General features: G+C 36.1%; 1 protein-coding gene across 5 annotated transcripts in view; it reads right to left on the reverse strand.

Moving 5' to 3' along the window:
- The window catches only part of NBEA (neurobeachin), a 694,224-nt gene that overhangs the window by 58,697 nt on the left and 613,275 nt on the right, over nt 1-22,252 (reverse strand). For all 5 annotated transcript variants that reach the window (XM_078070461.1, XM_078070460.1, XM_078070459.1 and 2 more), the window contains 2 exons: nt 13,978-14,097; nt 1,637-1,789 (listed from right to left, as the gene is read on the reverse strand). In XM_078070461.1, coding sequence (XP_077926587.1) covers nt 1,637-1,789; nt 13,978-14,097 — 273 coding nt within the window. The remainder of the gene's footprint in view (nt 1-1,636; nt 1,790-13,977; nt 14,098-22,252) is intronic.

A 22,252-nucleotide genomic window follows, 5' to 3' on the forward strand; every position in this document is an offset into this window, starting at 1 on the left:
AGGGGGAGACCAGATTGCAGATTATATATACAGTACTTTTAAACATAGGCCTACCACATCAGCAACAGCTTTAAAATAAAATATATTAAAAGTAAAATATTTCTGAGAGACAGAAAATATAGTTCCAAAGTTGAGGGGAGCATGAGACTAACAGTAATATCCAAAAAAAGAAAAAAGAAAAAAGGAGAGAGACAGACACACACACACACACAAAATCAGGGTGTAGAGGGAGGAATCACATATTATATGATCATATTTATGTGAAATGTCCAGAATAAGTAAATGTATAGCGACAGCAAAGGTTAGTAATTGCCTAGGGCTGGCTGGGGAAAATGGTGGAAGATACTGAAGGTATTGGGTTTCTTTATGGGGTGATAAAAATATTCATAATTGTACAACTCTGTGAATAAATTAAAATCCATTTTTTTTACTTTACATGGGTGAACTGTATGGTATGTGAATTATATCTGTATGACATATGTGAATTTTCACAAAAAAAATGGGCTAAGGAATATGTGAACTCCATTGTAAATGTGGACTTTATTTGGATTCTTATTCAAATAAATTAGGTATCAAAACAAAATAAAATATATTTATAAGACAGTTGGAAAAAATTGGGAGTGAGTGAAACAGAGTTAAAAAAATATTTTGAGTCATTCGACTTTCTTAATTCCTCAATTTACTAAGAATAATAGTATACTAGGGAGGTTGTTTGGCAAAGTGGTTCATTTCCATATACCATAACCACGCTAAGATTAAAATCTCCTTAAATATGGATAAAATACATCAAAATCTATAAAATTCCCAAATGCAAACATTCTATTTACACATTTTTTATCTGAACACCCAGATATCTGCTAGATATGTCACACAGATTTAAAAAGTAATGACATTTTTCAATCTAAGAATGTTTATTAGATGGGTGTTCTCTTAAAGACAAATATTATATATATATATTTTTTTTTTTTTGAGAGAGAGAGAGAGAACACACACATGTGTGTGCATGTACATGCATGTGAGTGGGGGGTTGTGGGGCCGAGGGAGAGGGAGAGAGAGTATCTTAAGCAGGCTCCATGCCCAGCACTGAGCCCCAAAAGGGGTTCAATCTCAGGACCCTAAGATCATGACCTGAGCAGAAATCAAGAATCAGATCCTTACCCACTGGGCCACCCAGGCGCCCCACAAGTATATTATATTTTAAGGTTATGTTTCATAGCTTATGATTTCCTGCATGCAAATATGTTCTAAACAAATTATTTTGTTTTGAATATTTTATGAGTGAAAAAGGAGTACAGATTTAGCTGGTAAACAAAAATAAGAAATGGACATTTATTTCAAGCATTTTGGAGTATCTTATATTAGTCAACAGATGTTCATCTGATTGTCTTCTCCTAAGGGAGCAAATATAACTGAATTACCATTCCTTTATTAGTCTTCAATGAAAGGAAAATCCACTCCACAATAAAGAACAATGTCAAAAGACAATAGTAAAATGCTTGCCTTCTTTTTTCTTAAAATTTTAACCTTGTATTTATAGATGTTAAATGGCAATTTGTTAATAGTTGGAAACAAAAGAAAACAACAGAATGTTTTTACTTCTTGATGACTGCTCAAGCAAAAACAAAATCTCTCTTACCATCCTGTTGATCCGTACAAAGTCTTCAGGTTTTTTTGCCCAAGGGGGAAGACCAACATCATTTACTACAACTTCATCTTCTCTGACTCCGAGATTGTATCCATTACTGTTGACAAACATCTCCGGTAGGTAATAGAACTCTGGAATTAGTTCCTGCCAGGAATAAAAATGTGGCGTATTAAACCACTTTAAAAATGAGTAGAAAAAAACTATTATAACTTGTTAACTATGAACTGAATTAAACAATTTCTTTATTTAAATTCAATATTTTATTATCTAATCTTATTCTTCATTTGATTTCCTTTACATAACAGGAAGAGAAGGAAGAGAGGAGAAAGAAAGAGTACACAAATATTTTTCTTGAACATTTGATAATTTATGTTTATAAGACTTTCAATCTTATCTTGCCAGAATTGGTTAAGAGAAATGGGTTACAGGATCAACAGTAGTTCACAATATCATTATTAAACAAATATGTAAAGCTATATCTACAAGTCTATGCCATTCATCAAGCTTTTCTGAATATTATTAAGGAAATAAACCAAATTAAAAAAAAAAGTTGTTGCCAGTATTGTTTAAAAATCATGTAATATCTTCTACTTTTCTTTTTGATCACAATGGCAATTATACTACATGATCTTTACAAAAACATTTTTATTTCATAATTTGGCAAAATTAATTACTTTTGAACTTATCCCTAAACACAATGAAGAGATGATATACAACGTGATAGTAAGTTTTAAATGTGTAACACATGGCACCTGAATGGTAATGGTTCTTAATAAATTGGATGCAAAGATAACCTGTGTTACTTGTATATAGAGATGGCATAAACAACTTGATTCAAGGCAAACTCGTGTTTGATGCACAATGTCTAACATGAGGCTTATGCTTCTTTGGAATAAATCTGATATAGAAAGAAACTGCTTTTATGACCCTAGAAGTATTTTTTGTTGTCTGTTTTTTTTAAGCAACTGTGAGAAAACGAAAACAAAAAACATGGTCGTTTTTATGTATACCATCTATACAATGATTAAAAAAATGAACAACAATCTTTTCAAATATCAAGATAAGGGTTAAATTAACTTTAAATTATGTTGTGAAAGGCATAAGGACATTTATTTGTGTAACATGATCAACGCTGATAATGTAGTACCTGAGATTCAACTCTTGCTGTAGCCTTCTCTAGGGATTCACAGAAAAATTAAAAAAACAAAACAAAACAAAAACCACCAAACACTGATGTCTTCATATAAATCAAATTATTAACTTTCAAAGAAAAGCATATACAAAAGCTCTCTCTTTATGGGTTTTCCTGCTAAAACCAACATTTGTCTGTGATAGCATAAGTGGGTGTTTATCTTAGTAATGCTCTGTGAGAATTTGATATTATCCATTCTGATGATGATAAATGTGACATAAGAAAAATCAAACATAATAAACTTTGAGTACGGGGCACTGCGACAAGTATGAAGAAAGAAAAAAATGAACAAGACATGGTTTTATTTCATGAATATAGAACCAGATTATAAATTACAATCTTGTCCATGGGGTAAATGCATAAACAGATGGTTATAATACACAATAATAACAGCTTGAAAGAAGTATAAACCAAGGGCAAGAGAGAACAGAGGAGAAGGCAGGGAACTCAGGGCAAGCCTGGAAAGACTTCACTGGAGACCAGACATTTTGAATTCAACTATGCCTAAGATAAAGGCAGGGGGAAGGGGCAGGGGGACCATTAGGGAGTATTATCAGGAAGTGGTAAGGACTGAGTATGGGTGGAGTATAGGATATACTGGGGGATACAGGTCAAGATGGGGGAGGTGGGCTGGTGAGAGTTAGATGGAGCCAGGTGAGGAAGGCAGCTTTATGCCAAGCTAAACTGTTTGAATTTTGTATTATTGGGCAAATTTGTTTTATAACAAGACATTGGGTGTCAACAGAAAGAATGGACTGGAGAGGAGAGACTGGGTATCTATGTGCATGTAGGGAGAAAGAGAACCAGAAGCAGGGAGAATGGGAGGGAAGGAGGGGAAGGCAAGTGCATGTTGTGGTAAGGGGGCACACTGTGGGACTTTTGCAGGGAGGGCAACTGTGACAGAGGTGGGGATGGGTGTGCAAAGAACAGTGGGAATTAGGGGGCTCACACTGTGTGATATTCATTAACAACAAACTATGTACAAGACATCGAGGCCACAACACAGTGTGGGAAAGGAGAATTATGGTGAGATTAATATAAACTCCTGTAAATTTTCAGTGACCTGGATGTAAAAGGGGAAGAGTGAGAAGGGGATGAAAGAAAAACTAACAGGTAAACAAACATCCTTATTTGCAAATCGTGATACAGTTTAGTTGGTGGTTAAGGCAGGAGCTAAAGACTGCTTCTGAAATATTCTATCATTCTATCAGTGACTATAATGAGCTGGTTTCTGGGCTGGGTAAGCATAGTGGTGTATATTATATTGCTTTGAAGGAGCAATTTGGCAAAGGTGTGTGATCACTGATTAGAAGGTTGAAGTGAGGCATCATTGCTATTCTCATTGATTGGCAGGCAATCAGAAGTGCATAATTGTTAGGATCTGACGTTTCTGTTCCTCTAAAATTCAAATGTTGAAACTCTATCCTCTATGATGGCATTAGGAGGTGGGGTCTTTAGAAGGTAATTAGAATTAGATGAGGTCATGAGGGTGGAGCCATCACGAATGGAATTAGTGTCCTTATAGGAGCCCTGAGGAAGCCCGCTTCTTCTCCCTCCATTTGAGATACAGCAAGACAATGGCCATCTGTGAACCAGGAAGCAGACGCTCACTAGACACTGAACCTGACCGTGTGGGCACCTTAGTTTTGGACCTCCAGCCTCTACAACTGTGGGAAATAAATTTCTGTTGTTTATAAGCTCCCTAAATTTATGGTAAAATAGAGCTGCTTGAGCTGACCAAGACAATAATTATTAACTTGTTATTTCAATGCATTAAGAGAAAACTTGTAATTTTCTTTTGATCTTACTCTCATGGTTTGGGAAAGCACAGACAATTAATAAAGGATGTAGAGAAAGGTAAAGAATATGGCTATTTGCTCATTACCCATTCTTTATGTGACACAGCACAACACTAGCATTCTAAATGGGCCAAAGAGGGGAAAGAATATAAGCTCATGCAGTCACTCTTTGTGGAGGGTGATTTATATGTCATACACTCACATAAGTCAGGGATTTCCCTCCCTGCCTTTCATCAGTTATTTGTGTTCATGTCCCATCTCTAGAACCAGACTATCTAAGCTTCCTGGAGGACAGATGAGAGACATAGCCACAAGGATATAGCAACATAGATTTATTTTTTATTTAAACAGCCTAAAGAGTCTTAATTTATCTTCACCTGTCTTGGTGCTTTATAATGTTTTCCAGATATATTATTGTCCATTCTCTCCTGTGGTATAGGGTCACATAAACTATGTGGTTATTATTAACCTATTTACCACTATAATACTATTTTCCTGAATGTCATTAAATTAGATTCACAAAGGCAACAAAGCCCTAGGATTTTATATTAATAACAGTTTGGGCAAAAGCAGATTTTCAAGCCTGATTTTGTGAGGTTTATATTTTGTTGAACCCCTCACAGCTCTTGGTGTTATACTTTGCATGCAACAGGTGCTCATTAAATATTAAGCTACTGACGATATTAGGTAAAGTTATTTTAATATCACTAGAAATCCTCTGGGGCAATATGCAAATGGTTGGAAGAATGCCTCAAGATTGGAAAGGAGCCAATGAAGGACTTTATTAAATAAAAGAAAAAGGATGAACCCCAAAATAAAATTTGTACCCTTTGAGGGGCAATTTTCACAGCTTAAAAAATGTTATCTTGCTTATCCTGAGGTATAAAAGGTTTAACAGTGTAAAAGAGTTCACTTTAAAATGCAGAAAGAGTTGGTTTTAAAGTTGCTGACAAAATTGTACCCAAATTGCAGAAGTGGAAGAAACAAGACCTACTTCATTTCAATTTAAACTCTCTAGCATAAGAAGGGGCTAAAAGCTGGCCACCACTAGGCAGGAAAAGGGAGGCTAAGAAAGGTCTGGCCTGATGGTCACCTAGAAAGGCAGGAGGAAGAGTAAGGAGTTCAGCAGGAACATTCAGGAAGGCTTTAATCAAGGCCAGTTATATGGAAAAGTAGCATTACTAGGGCCATCAGGATGATCCCTTAGTAAAGGCGGTGCTCTCCACTCCAGTCCATCTGGTCAACCAAACTGTGCTCTCACTAATTAGGCTGTTAACTAAGATGCTGGAAAAAGCTGTTCGAGGCCTGACGTTTGAAGGGCTGAAGAAATGCTTTCAGATTTCTAATAGAGAGAACAGTCACAAATAGACACATACTAGAGGCAAATATAAAGAAATTCCTGAAGTTCAGCTTAATTGCAAGGCCCCTAAAAGCTTCAAAAGACCAGAGCTATATGGGACTAAAGCTGTCTGAATCTTGAAGTCCTGAGCTAGGGAAGTTTTTGTTTTTTCTTTTTCTTTTTCTGAAGGGGAAGGAAGAGAGTAAAATCACACAGTCTAGGGAGAAGTTGCTAAAGTAGCAGAGTAGGTGTAAATTTTTATGCCTTGGTTTTAGATTAAATTTTTAAAATTAAAAGATTAAAAGATCTTGTTTCAAATAGCATTTTAAAATTTAACGTTAGTATATAAATACAGGACATTAGTATATAATTTATATTCATATTTATATGATTTAAAAGATTTGCTTATTTAAAAAAGAAAAACCTCACGAATAAGAGAGTTTCATCTCAGAGATTCAACTGTGATGTCCAAGAAGATGACAATTACCGCATCTGTGCTCTAAGACAAGGATCAGCTGAAATGTTACCTCTGGTCGTTCAATCTTAAAACAGCAGACAGAATTTATTTGTATCTTTTTTAAAATTTTATTTTATTTTGCATTTTATTTTTTTTATTATTTTTATTATTTGTATCTTATGTTACATCTTGGCACTGTTGTAAGTGCTTTATATATATTTTCTTAGTCTTCCCCAAAATTTCATGAGGTAGGTATTCTCATTCTTCCCACTTTCTAGACATGAACACAAAGAGAAGGTAAGTAATTTGCTAATGACTACACTGGAAATAGGTGGTAAAGCCCCATATCAAAACCAATCGCTTTAAATCCAGGATCTCTGCTCTTATATTCTCTATTTTGCCTTCTGAAGCAATGACCCAGTCCGTCATTCCATATGACTTCATTCTATTTTGATTTTCTGCACAGCAATTATAATTTTCTTTTTTTATATATTAGGCTCCCGTGTCACACTATCCTGGAAATCTTATGACAGTAGGGGTCATTGTCTATTTTGCTCACTGCTTCACACCACTCACTTGCTAGCAATGGTGCCTAGTACATAACAGACGCTCAATACAAATATGTGAGATACAAAAAAAAAAAAAAAAAGAATCAATTATTGCTGTGTGTTTATCATTTCCTGAATTTCAGGCATGAAATAGTGATAAAAACAATACTGAAGGCCACGGTATTCAAGCTGTGTTAGCTTAAGCAGAGGTCGTTAGGGCGAGCGGGTAGTTGAAGGTAAGAGGGAGACGGCAGGGAGGTGGTTTGGGGGTTATCCCCTTCTTCTGCCAGGAAGGGCTATTTTATGTGTGCCAGAATCAAATAGATCTGATTTTAAATCTGGACTTCTTGCCAGCTTGGGCAAGTTTCTTGACCCTTTGGAAAAAAAATCAATTTCTTCATATGCAAAATTGTGATGATGATAGCTATGAACTCACAGGGGTAGATATGTGAGGATTAAATGGTGATAATGTGTAAAACAATGCGTTTAATAGCTGTATGCAAAATACCTTTTAGAAGCTATTCGTTCTATCAATTTTTTTTGATGCAGATCAAAAATATTGCTGCTGAGTTTACCCAGTACCGGAGTATACCCTGTAACCAGTAACAAAATGGTCACTTTGGATGTTTGTATTTGAAGGAACACAAATGTAGACAATTCAGATGATTAAAGGGTTTTATCAAATATATGGACTAACTTATATGTTACCTAGCCTAAGCAGATATATTTTTAAAGCTATTTGCATTTCAGGTTTTAGTTTTGTCTAAGTGCACAATCAGATTGAACTGCATGGTATAAACCAGACTAGAACTTATAATTTTTAAAATTAGTAGCTTGTAAAATTTTTTCAAAGATTGCTGTAACAAGCCCTCCTATCCCCTGTTCTCTCTGGCATTTCCACGTTACCATTCGTTCCTTAAAGTGGGGGACTCTATTTCTTCTCCCTTTGAATATGGGCAGGCATATTTCAACGCACAGAATGTGAAAAAGTGATAGTGCAGGGCTTCTAGAGAAGCCTAAGACTTAAGAGGCCTTGCAGCCTCTGTTTTTATCCGCTTAGAAACCAACAGCCACAGAAAGTAGTGGGGCCGCCTTGCTGGCGTGATCGTGGAAAGAGACAGACGTGTCTGGACGGTCCCCAGCTATTCTGGCTCGCTCAGATGGGACACGAAACACGTGAGGAAAGCCACGCTGGGTTCTCTGGCCCAGCCACACCCCTCCAGCTGTCACCATGTGGCACAGCTATGAGCCGTCCTTGCTGGGCTTTAACTCCAACTGCGCAACTGTCAACAAATATATAGTTGCTGTATGGTTTTTTTTAGAGGGGGAGGGGCAGAGGGAGAGGGAGAATTTTTTTTTTAAGAGAAAGAGAGATTCCAAGGTGCTGCAAATCAAATGTGGCAGCAGGGTAAAAGGCGTGGCTATAAACCCCTTTGTAAGTGCTCAGCAAAATTTAAGGTGGTGGTTTGTAGACTCACTCAGCTACACAAAGGGATTCTAGGAATCTCAAGGGCATTATAAACAGCATCTTAACTCATAGGCAGAAATAGAGAGGATCCTGCCTCAAAAGGATTTTTGGGTGCTAGTTTTTTCTCATAATGAACTATAAGTTGATACATAGAAAGTCCACAGAATTTTAAAGGAGGTTAAAAGATGCCTTGGTCCCAACTTTCTCTGATCAGGAAGCATTTGCAGAAAGCCACTCGGCTGCAGACAAGGGCTATTTCTTATGGAAAAGAAAGCTGATCCAGAGGGCAAAGCCAAGGTCCCAGAGGACCTGTCCCCAGAGTCCAGGAAACTGGCAACACGTGCCTGGCGGCAATTGCCAAGAACCAGCCACTGTTCTGTACCTTCCACAGCCCCTCCTCCGGAGTAGAGTCTGTTGAGGTTTACCTGTTTCTGCCTCACCACCGTATGCTGAGTGTCCACGGGACAGATAACTTGTCTTTCCAGGTTCCAGGTATCCAAATTAGAAATTTCTGCATCGTATCTGTGTCTGGACCTGATACAGATCATGAGATACTAGATTTTGGTCCTGATACAATAATGTGGCTAACAAGTTGAGTATATTTTGCAGTAGGAGGAATGTGAATTGTGACCAGAGAAAGGACTTTAGTAGACTATTTCCAGAGAGGGCCACCAACACCCCTCTAACCTCCATGTCCTCTTGAAATGTGACCTTGCTGCTGAGCTCACCAGGAGGTAGAGTTCATTTCTCTCCTTCCTTAACTTGGGCTGGCCCTGTGACTTGTTTTGACCAACAGAATGCTGTGGGGGTAACACTATGTGACTTTCAAGCTTAGGCATTAAGTAGCCTTGCAGATCCCCCCCCCCCTTTTTTTTTGTTTAAATCCTCTTGCTAGCAAGCCACCATGAAAGAAAGTGTGATTTTCTTAGGAAGACTATATAGAGAAAGAGAGGACCAGCCAGGCCCTAGCAGTTCTAGTCATCCTTGCTGAGGCAACACATAAGTGAGTGAGGTCACCTCGAATCCTCCAGACCCACACAGGCCACCCCAGTTGACTCCAGGTGGATCAGAGACAAGCTGTACCTGATGAACCCTACTCTGATTGCAGAACTCTAGGGAAATAAATGGCTGTGTTTTTTTTTTTTAAGCCACTAAAGTTTGGGGTGGTTTGTTACACAGCAATAAATGACTAAAGTAACACTTGATTGATCAATGATTCGAAACTAGTCCAAGTGGCTGGATATGATTATACAGTCATGCAGAAGAATGAAAGCAGCACGCCCATCAATGAAAAGGCAGTACAAATAACTAAACAGACCTCAGTGCTAGTTCTGGCTTCCTCCTTATTTACGGTGTGAACTTAGGCAGGCCACTTAATATCCGCGGATCTCCTTTACAAAACAAGAATAAGGATAGCTATCTCACAGGGCTGTTCTGAAGACTATCAAATAAATGACAAAAAAAGCAGTTTAAAAACTATTGAGAACCATTCAGAAAGCATGCATGCTACTCTGGTAACTGGTAAGTGTGCTCCTTCAGAGCACTTTAGGTACCAACTTGCCTACTTCACATAAGAGCTCTCCTGCTTACTCTCTTCCCATTGATTTCTGTTAATCAGCTTCTCTTTAAGAGTCCAAGTAGCTTAAGATTTCCTAAATGAAAAACAGTGCGGAAAGACATCAAATACTATCAAAGAAATGGCAAGATGAATATTATAACAGGCATTTTGTGTCTGTAAATGTGATTTCTGGTTTATTTTAACAGCTATACTAAAACCCCATGGTACAGTTAATAGTGTTATATGCGTTCTGTCAATAATAAGAAAATATCCTCAAACACAATTTCTAATTTACAAGCTTATGACAAGTTCAAGCTGCTGAGAAATTGGACTTGAAAGTATGTCTTAGAGTGATAGAAGACCACTATTAACACTATCATAATTGTATACCTATTGCATCAAATCTGACATTTCAGTTTAATATATTTTGCTGAGAGAGCATACCATTTTATGGCTTCCTAGTGAAATCAAATCCAACCCAGACGTTTTCACTTCTCTAATATAATTCACTGCAAGGTTTTAAGGCTGCCATCTCTTTTCTTCCTTTTTTTCAAAAGATTGATGCCCTGGCATTCGTTAATTCCACAAGAGCTCATAATGGGTCAATGAGTCAGTGGCGAGCACCTCCATTAACTGTATTAATTTACACTATGTCACCTTAATGACATTTTGTCACAGCTACCTTTCCTGACATCTACATAGCTATTCAAAAGTAATATAACAACTTTTGAAGGCATTAAGGAATCGTAGTGTAAGAACTCCAGTAAGCTGAATGGCGTTGTTACCAAGACTACACTAGAGAAGAGAAATAAAAAATAAAATAAAAATAAAGTAAAAACTAACAAGTCTGACTTATCTCAGGGGACCTGGCTCCTGAAAGGTCACTTCACCAACACTCCATCGCTGCCCAGCTTGTATGCATTACCACAGGAAGAGACTGATGTTAATAAAGCAAGACAGAATGAAACCAACTACTCCATTCTAGTTCTTTCTTATATGATTATCTAAGCTGGGAGATATTGCTAGACATACTTTTATTCACAAATGGAAACGCATTTCCTTAAAATTATATCCAATGCTTTATTTAACAGGGATATTTCTTAGGGATAAGAAATCAAAAGCTTAGGTTTTAACACACAGTTAGCAAAACTATTATTACTCTTGGTAACATATTCTTCCCTGCTAAATCAAGTATTATTTCAGAGGGAAAAAAATATCGTGTGTTTTAATCAATATATTTAAATGTGAATTTAGAAAGTCTGAAGTTACTACCAGTATTACCAAAAAAACCTAACATTTCCTTAATGAGAACCCTCAAATTCTGATGCCATACATGGAAAGATTGATACATTTGGACAAACAGACACACATACACACACACTCGAAATAGAGGAAAACAGAAAGACTGAGAACCCAAGATCTTTTTCAAATCAGTAAGAAAAAGATATTTAACCCAACTGAAAAATGGGAAAAGATATGAGTAAGTTTAAGGGTCAAATATTGAAATACAGAACATGAAAATGCTCAACTTCACTCACAATTAATGACATGCAAGCCCAAACAAATTTTCACTCACCAGATTAGCAAAAATTACACTGTTTATTATAATAGCAATGGGGGGGCGTGGGGAAGGAGGCATCTTCACACACTGCTCTAGGGAGTGAATTACCATCTTCGGGAATAATGGTTTGGCAATATCTTTCAAAATTAAAAATGTACATAGCCACTTAGCCATTAATAGAAATTATCCTTTACACGTATATGCAAAGTTCATCAAGATCACTGTGCAAGGGTGTTTACTGCAGCCTTGTGTTGAATAGTAACAATCAGAGAGAAAGACAAACTACTCATAAATAGGAGATTGTCTACATAAATTATTGTGTATGTGTGCAGTGTGCAGCCTTGAAAAAGAAAGGGTCTACATGGGAAGATATTCAAGATAGAGTATCATAAAATATGAAAGAGAACTGAAAATGCAAAAAATCTGTGCAATGTCAAGCTGGGGAAATGAGCTTCTTATGAACTAATTAAGTCCGGGGGTGGGGGAATAGGTCCTGTTTGTATTCAGCACAGCTGCTTGAGGATAAAAAACAAAAAACCTCCCCAGTTAGCGACAGCCACATTGGTCTTTGTCCTTGATGATGTGACCCCCAGGAACCAAAGGAACACAACTGGTAACAAAATGTAAGCATTTCTTGAAAGTTCCAGAACAGGAAAACTCTGGGAGAAATCCTAGCAGTTGTAGAGGGAAAAGCCTGATACAAACATTGGTCATCAGAGACTGACCTGTAACTTGGTGAGATATTTTTGGTGATGAGAAGCATCAATAAAGTTCTCAGGATAGAAAGTAAAGTGTAACACCATATCTACTTACGTATATTAGAATGATTAACTTTGATCTGTGTGTGTGTGTTTGTGAGGGTAGGTCTTTGAATTAAGCTGAAAAGCCCATTTTCTTTTTTGTGATGATGTCTGATAAGAGTGAGCAGGCATTTTCACTTGAAATAATTTGATACAATGTGGATACCACTCCGAATTAAGATATGAATAACCTTAAATATGACAGGAAGCCTTAAAATATAGATAATAATATTTAATTCAAACACAAAATACTTATTGAGTGCTTTTTATGAACACTAGGCTAATTCTAGAAGCCTCTGGACTCCTCATTTTCTGGGTAAATTCTGAGAATGTTACAAAATAAGAAACAGATTCTCTCCCTGATTTCATTGGTAGGGAGTTAGTTTAAATGATGACTCATGGATACTTTAGAGTTTAATTCCTCAGTGAAGTTATAAGGCTGCTAGGAGAAAAGTGTATGCCTTAAGAGTTTAGTATAGTAAGGATGCATGTTAAATTATCTTATTTCCAAATATGAATATGTTATATGCACAAATTAGTATTTATTTATGCAAACTTTGATAGTAACGAACAAAATACATGGAGAAACTACACACTACTTGGATCCATTTTGTTTGTTTTCTGCTTTCAAAAAGAACCGAACAAAGTTATATTCATCCAGTTTTCTTACACTTCAGTAACACTGTAATTGCCTTTAAAAATGTTTGCAATAGATAAACATAAATATGAAAATGATAATTTTGACTTTAATTCACTGCCTTTTGTTGGATTAAGACCCTAAATGGAATAATTCCATTATATTTTTATATTTAACAATATGAGTGGCAGTGATGGGGGAAAAACTGCCTTGAAGAAAGAGGCCTTAGAAAGAAACACATATACCTATGCAGTAACCTGATCAAATCTCATTACCAGAGAAAAAATTGAGAAAAATGAGAGAACAAATGTATGTTATTGCTTTGAATACAACCTTTTTTTAAGAGACAAAAGCCCATATAAATGAATAACAAATATTTGTATTTAACAATAGTTAAATCGTACCAACTGTAGAATTACTCTGCTCTCTGGCTGTTTCTGGGTATTGTGTGTGTGTTGGTTTAGTCTAATGTGTATTGTTGCATGATATCCCCAGGCACACTCAAGTAAAAGCTAAGGCGGTACGGAAAAGCCTACATTTTAAATGGGTCTTGTCATTAATGCTTTATTAATTGCCCCAGGCTACGTAAACCCAAAGCTGGGCAAGCTATAACAATATGACACATTAAGGTCAAATCCAATTCCTGCTGTGTTTTATGGAATGGGCCAAATATTGAGTTAACAGCAGGAAAGGCAATTTATGGCCTTTTTTTTCCATCTCCAGATTATTCGATCTAAATTAGATAGGAATTTTTTGAAATTACAAAAACACCTTAACTGAATAATATAAATGAATTCTGAATCATTTTCTGTGATGCTCAAAATTATTTCCTCTAGTTTCCTTTTAGGTTAGATGTACCACATGATTTTAACATACCATGGAACAAAACTGTCTTATACATCCAATTAAAAAAAAAATCAAGATTTCAGCATATTTTGAAATTAAATTACTATCAACAAATAAAAGAACCTACCTTTACATCAGAAGTATCTCTTTGACTAGTTCTCCAAGATCTTGCAACCGACGAGAAGGTTCGATCTGGATGGTCAAACTTTCCATCATTTGCATTGAGGAAGAAGGTTGTGAAAGGTTCCTAAGCAAAAAGAGGAAGAAGAATCAGGAATTTGACCCTCCTGAAGGCAGCTGCCTTGTTCCTTTGAAACCCTCCTGAGGTAGAAACAGTGAGGAGTCGGGAGGTGCCTAACGGGGCCTGACTGGGCTGGGGAGGCACTGTCGCCCTGTAACCTTGGCAGGCCATTTTGGTTCTTGGGCTTTAGTCTTCTGATACATAAGATGATGGAGTTCTAGTGCTCTATGATTTAATGATGAATGATTCTGCATTATTATCAGTTTGTAACTCAGATGTTCTTTCTCCTAACTAAGGCCACACATAATAACACCGCCATAAGAAAACCACCCCGGCACTGTTCACTGCACTGTGGAATTGGGTAGGGAATGGCCATCTTAGATTACCTATGAAGGTCTATTAAAGTACTTGTACCATATCACGGTCTGATGATCTTTTTAAAATGCAAAGTTCTGCTTAAAATCTTTCAGTAGCTCTTCAGAGCTCTTTGGAGAAAGTCTAAATTACTCAATTTGTCTTAAAAGATCCCGAATGATCTGGAAACTTACCTGTCACCTTCCCTTCTTCACATTCTAAGGTCATGCCACGTGGCTTTCACTTCCTGTCATTTGTAGGGGATGTTCCCTCTGCCTGGTACCAATTTATCCCTTCCCCTCACCATCCTTACTTGGCTAAGTTCTTTCTATCCTTTATGTCACAGCCGAGATGTCACTTTTCTCCTGAAAGATTTTTCTTGATTTGCCAAGCTCTCCAGTATGTTCAAATACAACCTATATTTTCTAAATACGTCACTGAAACACTTGTCACACTGTTTTGTAAGTGATTTGTAACTTGTCTATCTCTCCCCCCCCAACCCCATAGAAACAGATTCCATCATCTATCATGTTCACTGTTTTATCTCCAACACTTAGAATAATACCTGGTACACAGAAGTTGCTCCATGTATAATTTGGCAAAGAAATAAATGAAATACTGTGCAAATGAGACTAGATACACTACAGTCCTTTCAGTATTCTGTCACTGTCACCTCGCAGAAACACAGTATTTGCCACCCAGTACATGTTCCCATAGCAGGAAACCTGAGAATGACTATCACATGGTCCTAATGTGTTTAATTTTAATGCTTCTTGTATACTTCTTATATTGGGAGAGAGGCATTATTTCTGATGTCATTAAATTCACTTCTGAATGACATTCATTCTTACCAAGGATTTCTTACTTAACTACAAGTATAACACAGATGAATATCTATTTCTTTTTCCATGGTTTTAATTCTCTCTTAAGTCTAGGATGAATGACATGTCACCTCTAGGTTCAATAATGCTAAGAAATTGACATGACTTTTTCCTGAACAGTTATTTTTCTTTAATATATAATCCCTATTAATTCTTTTATTATCTATAAAACATTATGGGGCCCCTTTGAACTTTTCTTGTTGTCATTGGTCGTTAAGGGCCAGCTGTTGGGCAACAGCTACAACCATTCATCTTCCTCAGTCTCTTCCTGAAATTTAGTGTGGCTGGATGTCATCAATGTTATGAGTTTGTAACAGATCCACCGATTTTTCATGATCAGTATCGGATGACAGTAAAGTATGATTAAAAGATAGGAAGAAGAATGATATAACAATATATAGAGAAGGGCTGTATTATTGATTCACCTGAAAATCAGATCTGCATCCAGGAAGCCCATATTGCTGTTTAAGATTTTAAGTGACATGAAAGACAGACAGATGTCACCGAAATTAAGTTAGGAAGAAAAATTTTACGAGATGTCCTTCACTAGTTAATTTGCTTTGCAGATTTTTAGCTCACTAATGAACATTAGGTAATTAATGCGGCATATCCTATCACTGAGTTAGTGCAAGTGGGGATAAAAACAATTCTAGAAGTAGCAAATGGCAAACTGAATGAAATATGACAGATGTAAGTTGGAATCTTGGTGGAACAAGCCATTGACTTCTTTTAGGCAAGTTATTTAACCTTAAGTAGCTGTGTTAAGTAACCGCTTCAGGTCCTTCATCTATGTTAATTGGGAAGGACAACACCTCAGGGATAATTACGGGAATTAAATACAATTAAATAATATTGAGAAAGCTTGAAGTGTCTCACCTGACACAGTTATAAAAATGACTACAGCTTTATGCAGTGTGTCAAGTCTTCATTGCTGGGCTGGGCTTCATGTGAAGCCAGACTGACAACCTGACCAGACTCTTACTGCCTTGGGTCTCATCCATCTCTGTATCCCTAGCACCAAGTACCATGCTTGGCTCACAGTCAGTGTTTAATAAATGTTTCCTGAATGCACCTAAACATACAGGTACTGTTGGGAGATTAGGTGTGGCTGGGTAAGAGTAAGATAGTTTTTGTCAGTTCTTAACTACTCATTTGACCAAAAAGTTGTAACTACAGAATCCACTTCTTCATTGCTCTAGGATGCCGATGTCAGGTGTTTTTTTTTTTTTTTTCTTTTTCTTTTTTTCTCTCTCTCTCTGCAAGTCATAGGCAGAGATTAATTTAGAAGGATCGCACTTGTCTCTATGATTTTTAACCTATTACACAGATGTGAGTGAAGCCCCATTTATACATCAAAGCCTTATTTTTTTTTTATCATCAGCCACTAAAAGCTAATCTATCTCTATCCTGACCTAAATTATAAAATCCTTCCTGGTTTTCAAACCTTAACAAAGACATGCCAAAAATAGCACAGATGGGCACAGTAAAAAGAAATCTGAAATTAAAGAATTGCTTTTATTTCTGGTCATGAAGTTTATGAAACTGGTGGCACCCAAAAGCAGAGAATACGGAAGAATTCCACATTTCACAGTTTTAAGTAGCTTTTAAAAAGATCTGATTAACAACTGTTTTAAGGTCACATACTACATTACGGACATATATTCTCATTATTCCTGAAGGCCTCCAGCTGCGACAGTGGTGGAGAACGAATAGAAATTGATAACCTATTTGTTTCTAAGTGAGTATTGATCTTTCAAGCTCTGAATACCGTGGAGATTACCTTTTTCCATGTGTTTCCTTATTAACTTCAAGGCACAGTGGAAGGCTTTTCTTTTTTCATTTGACTCATGCCCGACTAACAGAGAGGACTGTTACATTAAGCTTAAAAAACTTCTGTATTTTTTTACTTAACATATGCTGACTGAACCATTTTCTATGTGTACATTACCATATTAGATAATTTATCATCCTATTAGAAAAACTTTCGGTTCGGAAGATGTACAAATGAAAACATATTAAGCAGAAATTTCAGAAATTAAAATGTGGGCATTTGTTGGATTTTACGTGCTTCCTGTTAGATCCTACGATATGAATGGCTGATGGCAGACCTCCTTCTCCTAATTACATCTATCCTAAGGTCACTTTGTATCTTCCAACCCTGTCTTAGTACTAGAAAACCAAACTAACCAGGCCCGCACTGGGTAGTTGTACCTGTCCTACTGAATTCTATCACAACCCTTATCCCCTACGAGGACACTAACAACTTTTCCTGCCTTTCAATGACTACAGACCAGTTAACTCCATCCTGGGCAATCTAACCTCCTTCCCCTGCCCCTCTTCTCTTCACTCAACCCCTTTTGTCTTCTGTCTTCTATGATATTTGCTCAGTAATATCATAAGAATCTTTTCTTAAGTCCCTCTCTGCTGTACTTTTCTTCTTTGCCTTCTTTTCATTTGAAACAAACCCCATTTGTGGGGAATAGGCAGTGCTTGGAACATAACTCTATCAAAGAAAAGGTGTGTATCTTGAAGTGATATGAAGCATAATAAAGATCAAAGGGAAGGGAACAAAGACAACTGGGCACCTTTTCTGTGCTCAGCACTGTATTACTGAAATCAGTAACTCCCATTCTTGTGATTATCCTTTAGAGTAGGTATAATTATTCCTGTTTTACATCTGAGAAAATTCAGGGTCACATTCTAGGAAATGGAGGAGCCATTATTTGTATTGTGCCTTGTCTAACTCCAGAAGTTTGTTTTCTCCCATTCCTTTTGAAGGAATCCAGAAGTATCTTTTAGAATCTTCAAAAAGTCCTTTTAATTAACCTATATACCTATTATAAACCAGGCTTTTGGTTAAAAATTCCTTATCTGTATGGAGATTCTTCAAAAAATTAAGAAAAGAATTACCATATAACCCAGCTCTTCCATTTCTGGGTATTTATCCAAAGAATACAAAAAGACTAATTTGAAAAGATACATGTACCCCTATGTTCATTGTAGCATTATTTACAATAACCAAGATATGGAAACAACTTAAGTGTCCACTGATAGATGAATGGATAAAGACGTTGTGGAGAATTTATACAGAGGACTACTACTTGGCTATAAAAAAGAATGAAATCTTGCCATTTGTAATAGTACGGATGGAACTTGAGTGTATTATATGCTCAGCAAAATAAATCAGATAAAGACAGATATTGCATGATTTCACTCATGTGGAATCTAAAAAAAAACCCCACACAAATAAACAAACAAAATAAAACAAAACAAATTCGTAGATACAAAGAATAGACTAGTGGTTACCAGAGGAGAAGGGGTTTGGACAGTGGGTGAAGTGGATGAAGAGGGCAACTGTATGGTGATGAATGGTAACTAGACTTGGGGTGGTGATCACTTTGTAATGAATACAGATGTCAAATTATAAAGCTGTATACCTGAAACTTATATAATAATAGAAAAATAATGAAAAAACAGAATTCCTCATCTTCCTCTAAGTAAATCTGCATTGTCCCTTAAGCATCAGTATTCAAGACAAACATGACAACACTATTTTATTCAGTAGCATTATCTTTGGGCTTTAATTACAATACCTGTAAAAGTGTCTCTACTATTTTTTCCACTACAAATACATACTTTTAAAGATATAGGCTCTTGGGTAGGCTTTCCAAAAAACCCATAATTTATTTTTAAAAGTCCCAAATTCCAAATAACTGATTTATAAATGAACTTTTGTTGCATGACCTATTTAACTTCCTTAAAGATTATGATTAAATGTTTGACAAACGAGTTTTGAATAGTTAGGTGGAATATAGTGAATTTAGAGGGTGGATATGTCGCTGAGGGATGTAAAGGTCAGAGGGTAAGATTTAATTACTTCTGTGTGTATGTTATATGCTGTATGTTCAGGGTAAGATTTAAAGTAAAAACATTCCAAGTAAAATGTGCCTTTTATACGAGTTAATATCTGAAGAAACTCCAAACTCCACTCTAATAGTTCATTCATCATTTGCCCAATGGCAGCTATCAAGGAACCAGCCTTTTCAGGGTCTTGTAATTCAGACAAGTGATTTCACTGGTAGTTTGTCTAAAATAGTATTTTTAATTTAAAGAAATGAGGTATGTGGTTGATTAGCATTTTAAAGCAGTTATCATCATTGTTATACTACGCATATTGATTGAAACTAATAATGAGTTTAATGACTTTGGGTCCAAAAGACTTGAAAGGTAAAGGGCAAATACTCTGTATTTTGTTTTTATGAACAAATTCTTAGTGACATGAATTTTAATGCATTTTCTACTTCATAAACTCCATGGGATGGGAGGGAGGAAATCACAATTCCCTGGACCATTACGTTAGACACTTGGTAAGCTATTAGACCGGGATACTTCTATTTATAACAGCACGGCATAAGATGTGTTGGCTAAATGAGTCCCCATAAAAGCAATCCTGTAGATCTGTTCTGTCCAATACAGTAGCCATTTGCCACACGTGACTATGGAGTACCTGAGGTATGGCTCCTTCACAATGAATGTGCTGTAAATATAAAAATACATTCTGGATTTCAAAGACTTAGAAACAAAAACGAGTAGAATATATCTTCAAAATTTTTTATATTGGTTATGTGTTGAAAGCATAACATTTGAATATACTGGGTTAACAAATGTGTTTATTAAAGTTAATTCCACCTGTTTCTTTTTACTCTTAAATGTGGCTACTAGAAATTTTAAATTACGTAAGTGGCTTGCATTATATTTCTATTGCACAGCACTGTTATAGATAATACTGAAAGAGGATTTATAGAATAAATATGCACAGAATTTCTGCCATACTCTTGTACAGATTCAAATTTGTACTCCATTTCACTGGAATAATAAATCAACTTAAGGATGAATTATGATTTATGATTTGAGAAAGTATTTAGCTTTATTAGGGATACAAGAGTCTTAAGTTAAATCAAGCTGTTGATAGCAAGTATTTTTTTTTACAGATTTATTTATTTATTTTTGAGAGAGAGTGTGCATGTGCAACGCGCATGTGCAAGTGGGGGGAGGGGCAGTGGGAGAGGGAGAGAGAATCCTCAAGCAGACTGCCTGCTGAGCAAGGAGCCTGAGACGAGGCTCAAATCCAGGACACCAAGATCATGACCTGAGCCAAAACTAAGATTCAGATGCTTAACTGACTGAGCTACCCAGGTGCCCTAATAGCAAGTATTTTTATGGACTCACATAAATAAGTCATAAATCTGACTTCAGACGAATTTGATTACATACAACTATTGAATACCAATTTATATATTTTAAAATACTATCATATATATACTCTCAATTAATTCTCAAACAGTCCAGTTTTATGATAATGTTCTTTCTGAAATGATTTTTTCTTTTAATCACCAATAGAAGAGGTGTCTTCCTCTCCCCATGGCAGTGGCTCACTTACAGCAATGATTGTCCTTGATGGAACCCAAGGTGATGTGAAAAGGCCTCCCAGGATGAATATCTCTGGCTTCAATGTTTTCTAAAAATTTCCTTCTGTAACAGTTTTGGAAGTCCCTTTGAGCGTGAACTCTATGAAGCCAGATAGACCGTGCTGCTTAGGAAGTAAATCTCAAGGGCCGCTTAATCCTGGGTGTGTCTTTTCTTGTCCTGTAGAGTGAATTCTGGGCAGCAAACATAACTTGAACTTTACTGACACACTGTTTCTCTAGGTTTTGTTTTTTTTTTAACCCCCTTTGCTAATTTTGTTGTTATAACATTTATAACATGCACAGCGAATCAGTCATTTCCCATTGGTGGTGGTAATGACCGAGAATTTGGTTTTATGATCTCACCATTTGGTGATCAGATAATTTATTAGTCTTTTTGTTTTCTTGTCTGCCTATTTGTGAGCCCAAATCAAATAAGAACATATTTTATGTCCATTGTAAAGGACACCAGCTCCTTGAGATCTTGAATGGTAATTTTTTGTGTTTCTGTGTTTCGTTTTGACCTGTGGCTGATACTATAGGATAGAAGCTATAAGTTCTCAATATACCTGTGTGTCTGTAATTCAGAAAAGCCTTTAACTCCTGTGTGAGTGTGAATTATTTTCCTACATCTGGAGAGTATTAAAAAATTATTACAACCCATAAACTAAAGTGCTCTGTTCTGGTTGGTTTATAGGGGTAACTGGGCACCTATTTAAATCTTATATGCTTCAAAAATTAACAGAAAATAAATAGAAATTCTCAGTCTTTAAAAGTGCTAGAGTTAAAAAAATTTCTTAAGAAACATTAGCTCAGAAACATTTTTATAAAAGGATCCAGGTTCATGTAATTAAGGTGAATCTTTGGACAAATCAGACTAGTAACTTTGGTCTAAAAAAGAAAGTTTTATGTATTTTCCTTTAGTTTATAATTACAGAGTTTATTTTTTAAATAAGATTTGGGTTTATTTTCTCATAGGCTAGTTAAACCTAAACTTTTTAAAACTACTTATACTGCTTTAAGATTATAAAAATACAAAATCTCTGTTCAGTTAAACTGAATCATAACTCTGACAAATCTTTTATTGTAATAACAGTAATTGTTTGTAGCATATTACTTATCAGCGATTTACAAGTTACTTAAAAGATACTCATACTGTATTTGTTATAAGTTCAATTTGTCCCCATAAGAGAGAGAATGTTTGAGAAGGACCTCCAAACTAAAGCTGTCATTTAGGTAGAGGAAAAAAAATCTTTGAAAATATAAGATGTGGTCCCATGTACACACATTTTCATGTCCTCTACCAATGTGTTTCTGAGGCCAGTCAGCCTCATGAAACAGAGTGGTCTAAGGTATATTTTGGTAAGGGGAGAAGACATTATTGATGGTATTGATTTACAGATTTGGTTTAACATTCTTCAGTTGCTTATAGAAAAAAAAAATTTCAGACCATCTGATTCC

The sequence above is a fragment of the Halichoerus grypus genome, chromosome 4 (genome assembly GCF_964656455.1).
Source record: "Halichoerus grypus chromosome 4, mHalGry1.hap1.1, whole genome shotgun sequence".
In the NCBI taxonomy this organism is placed as follows: Eukaryota; Metazoa; Chordata; class Mammalia; order Carnivora; family Phocidae; genus Halichoerus; species Halichoerus grypus.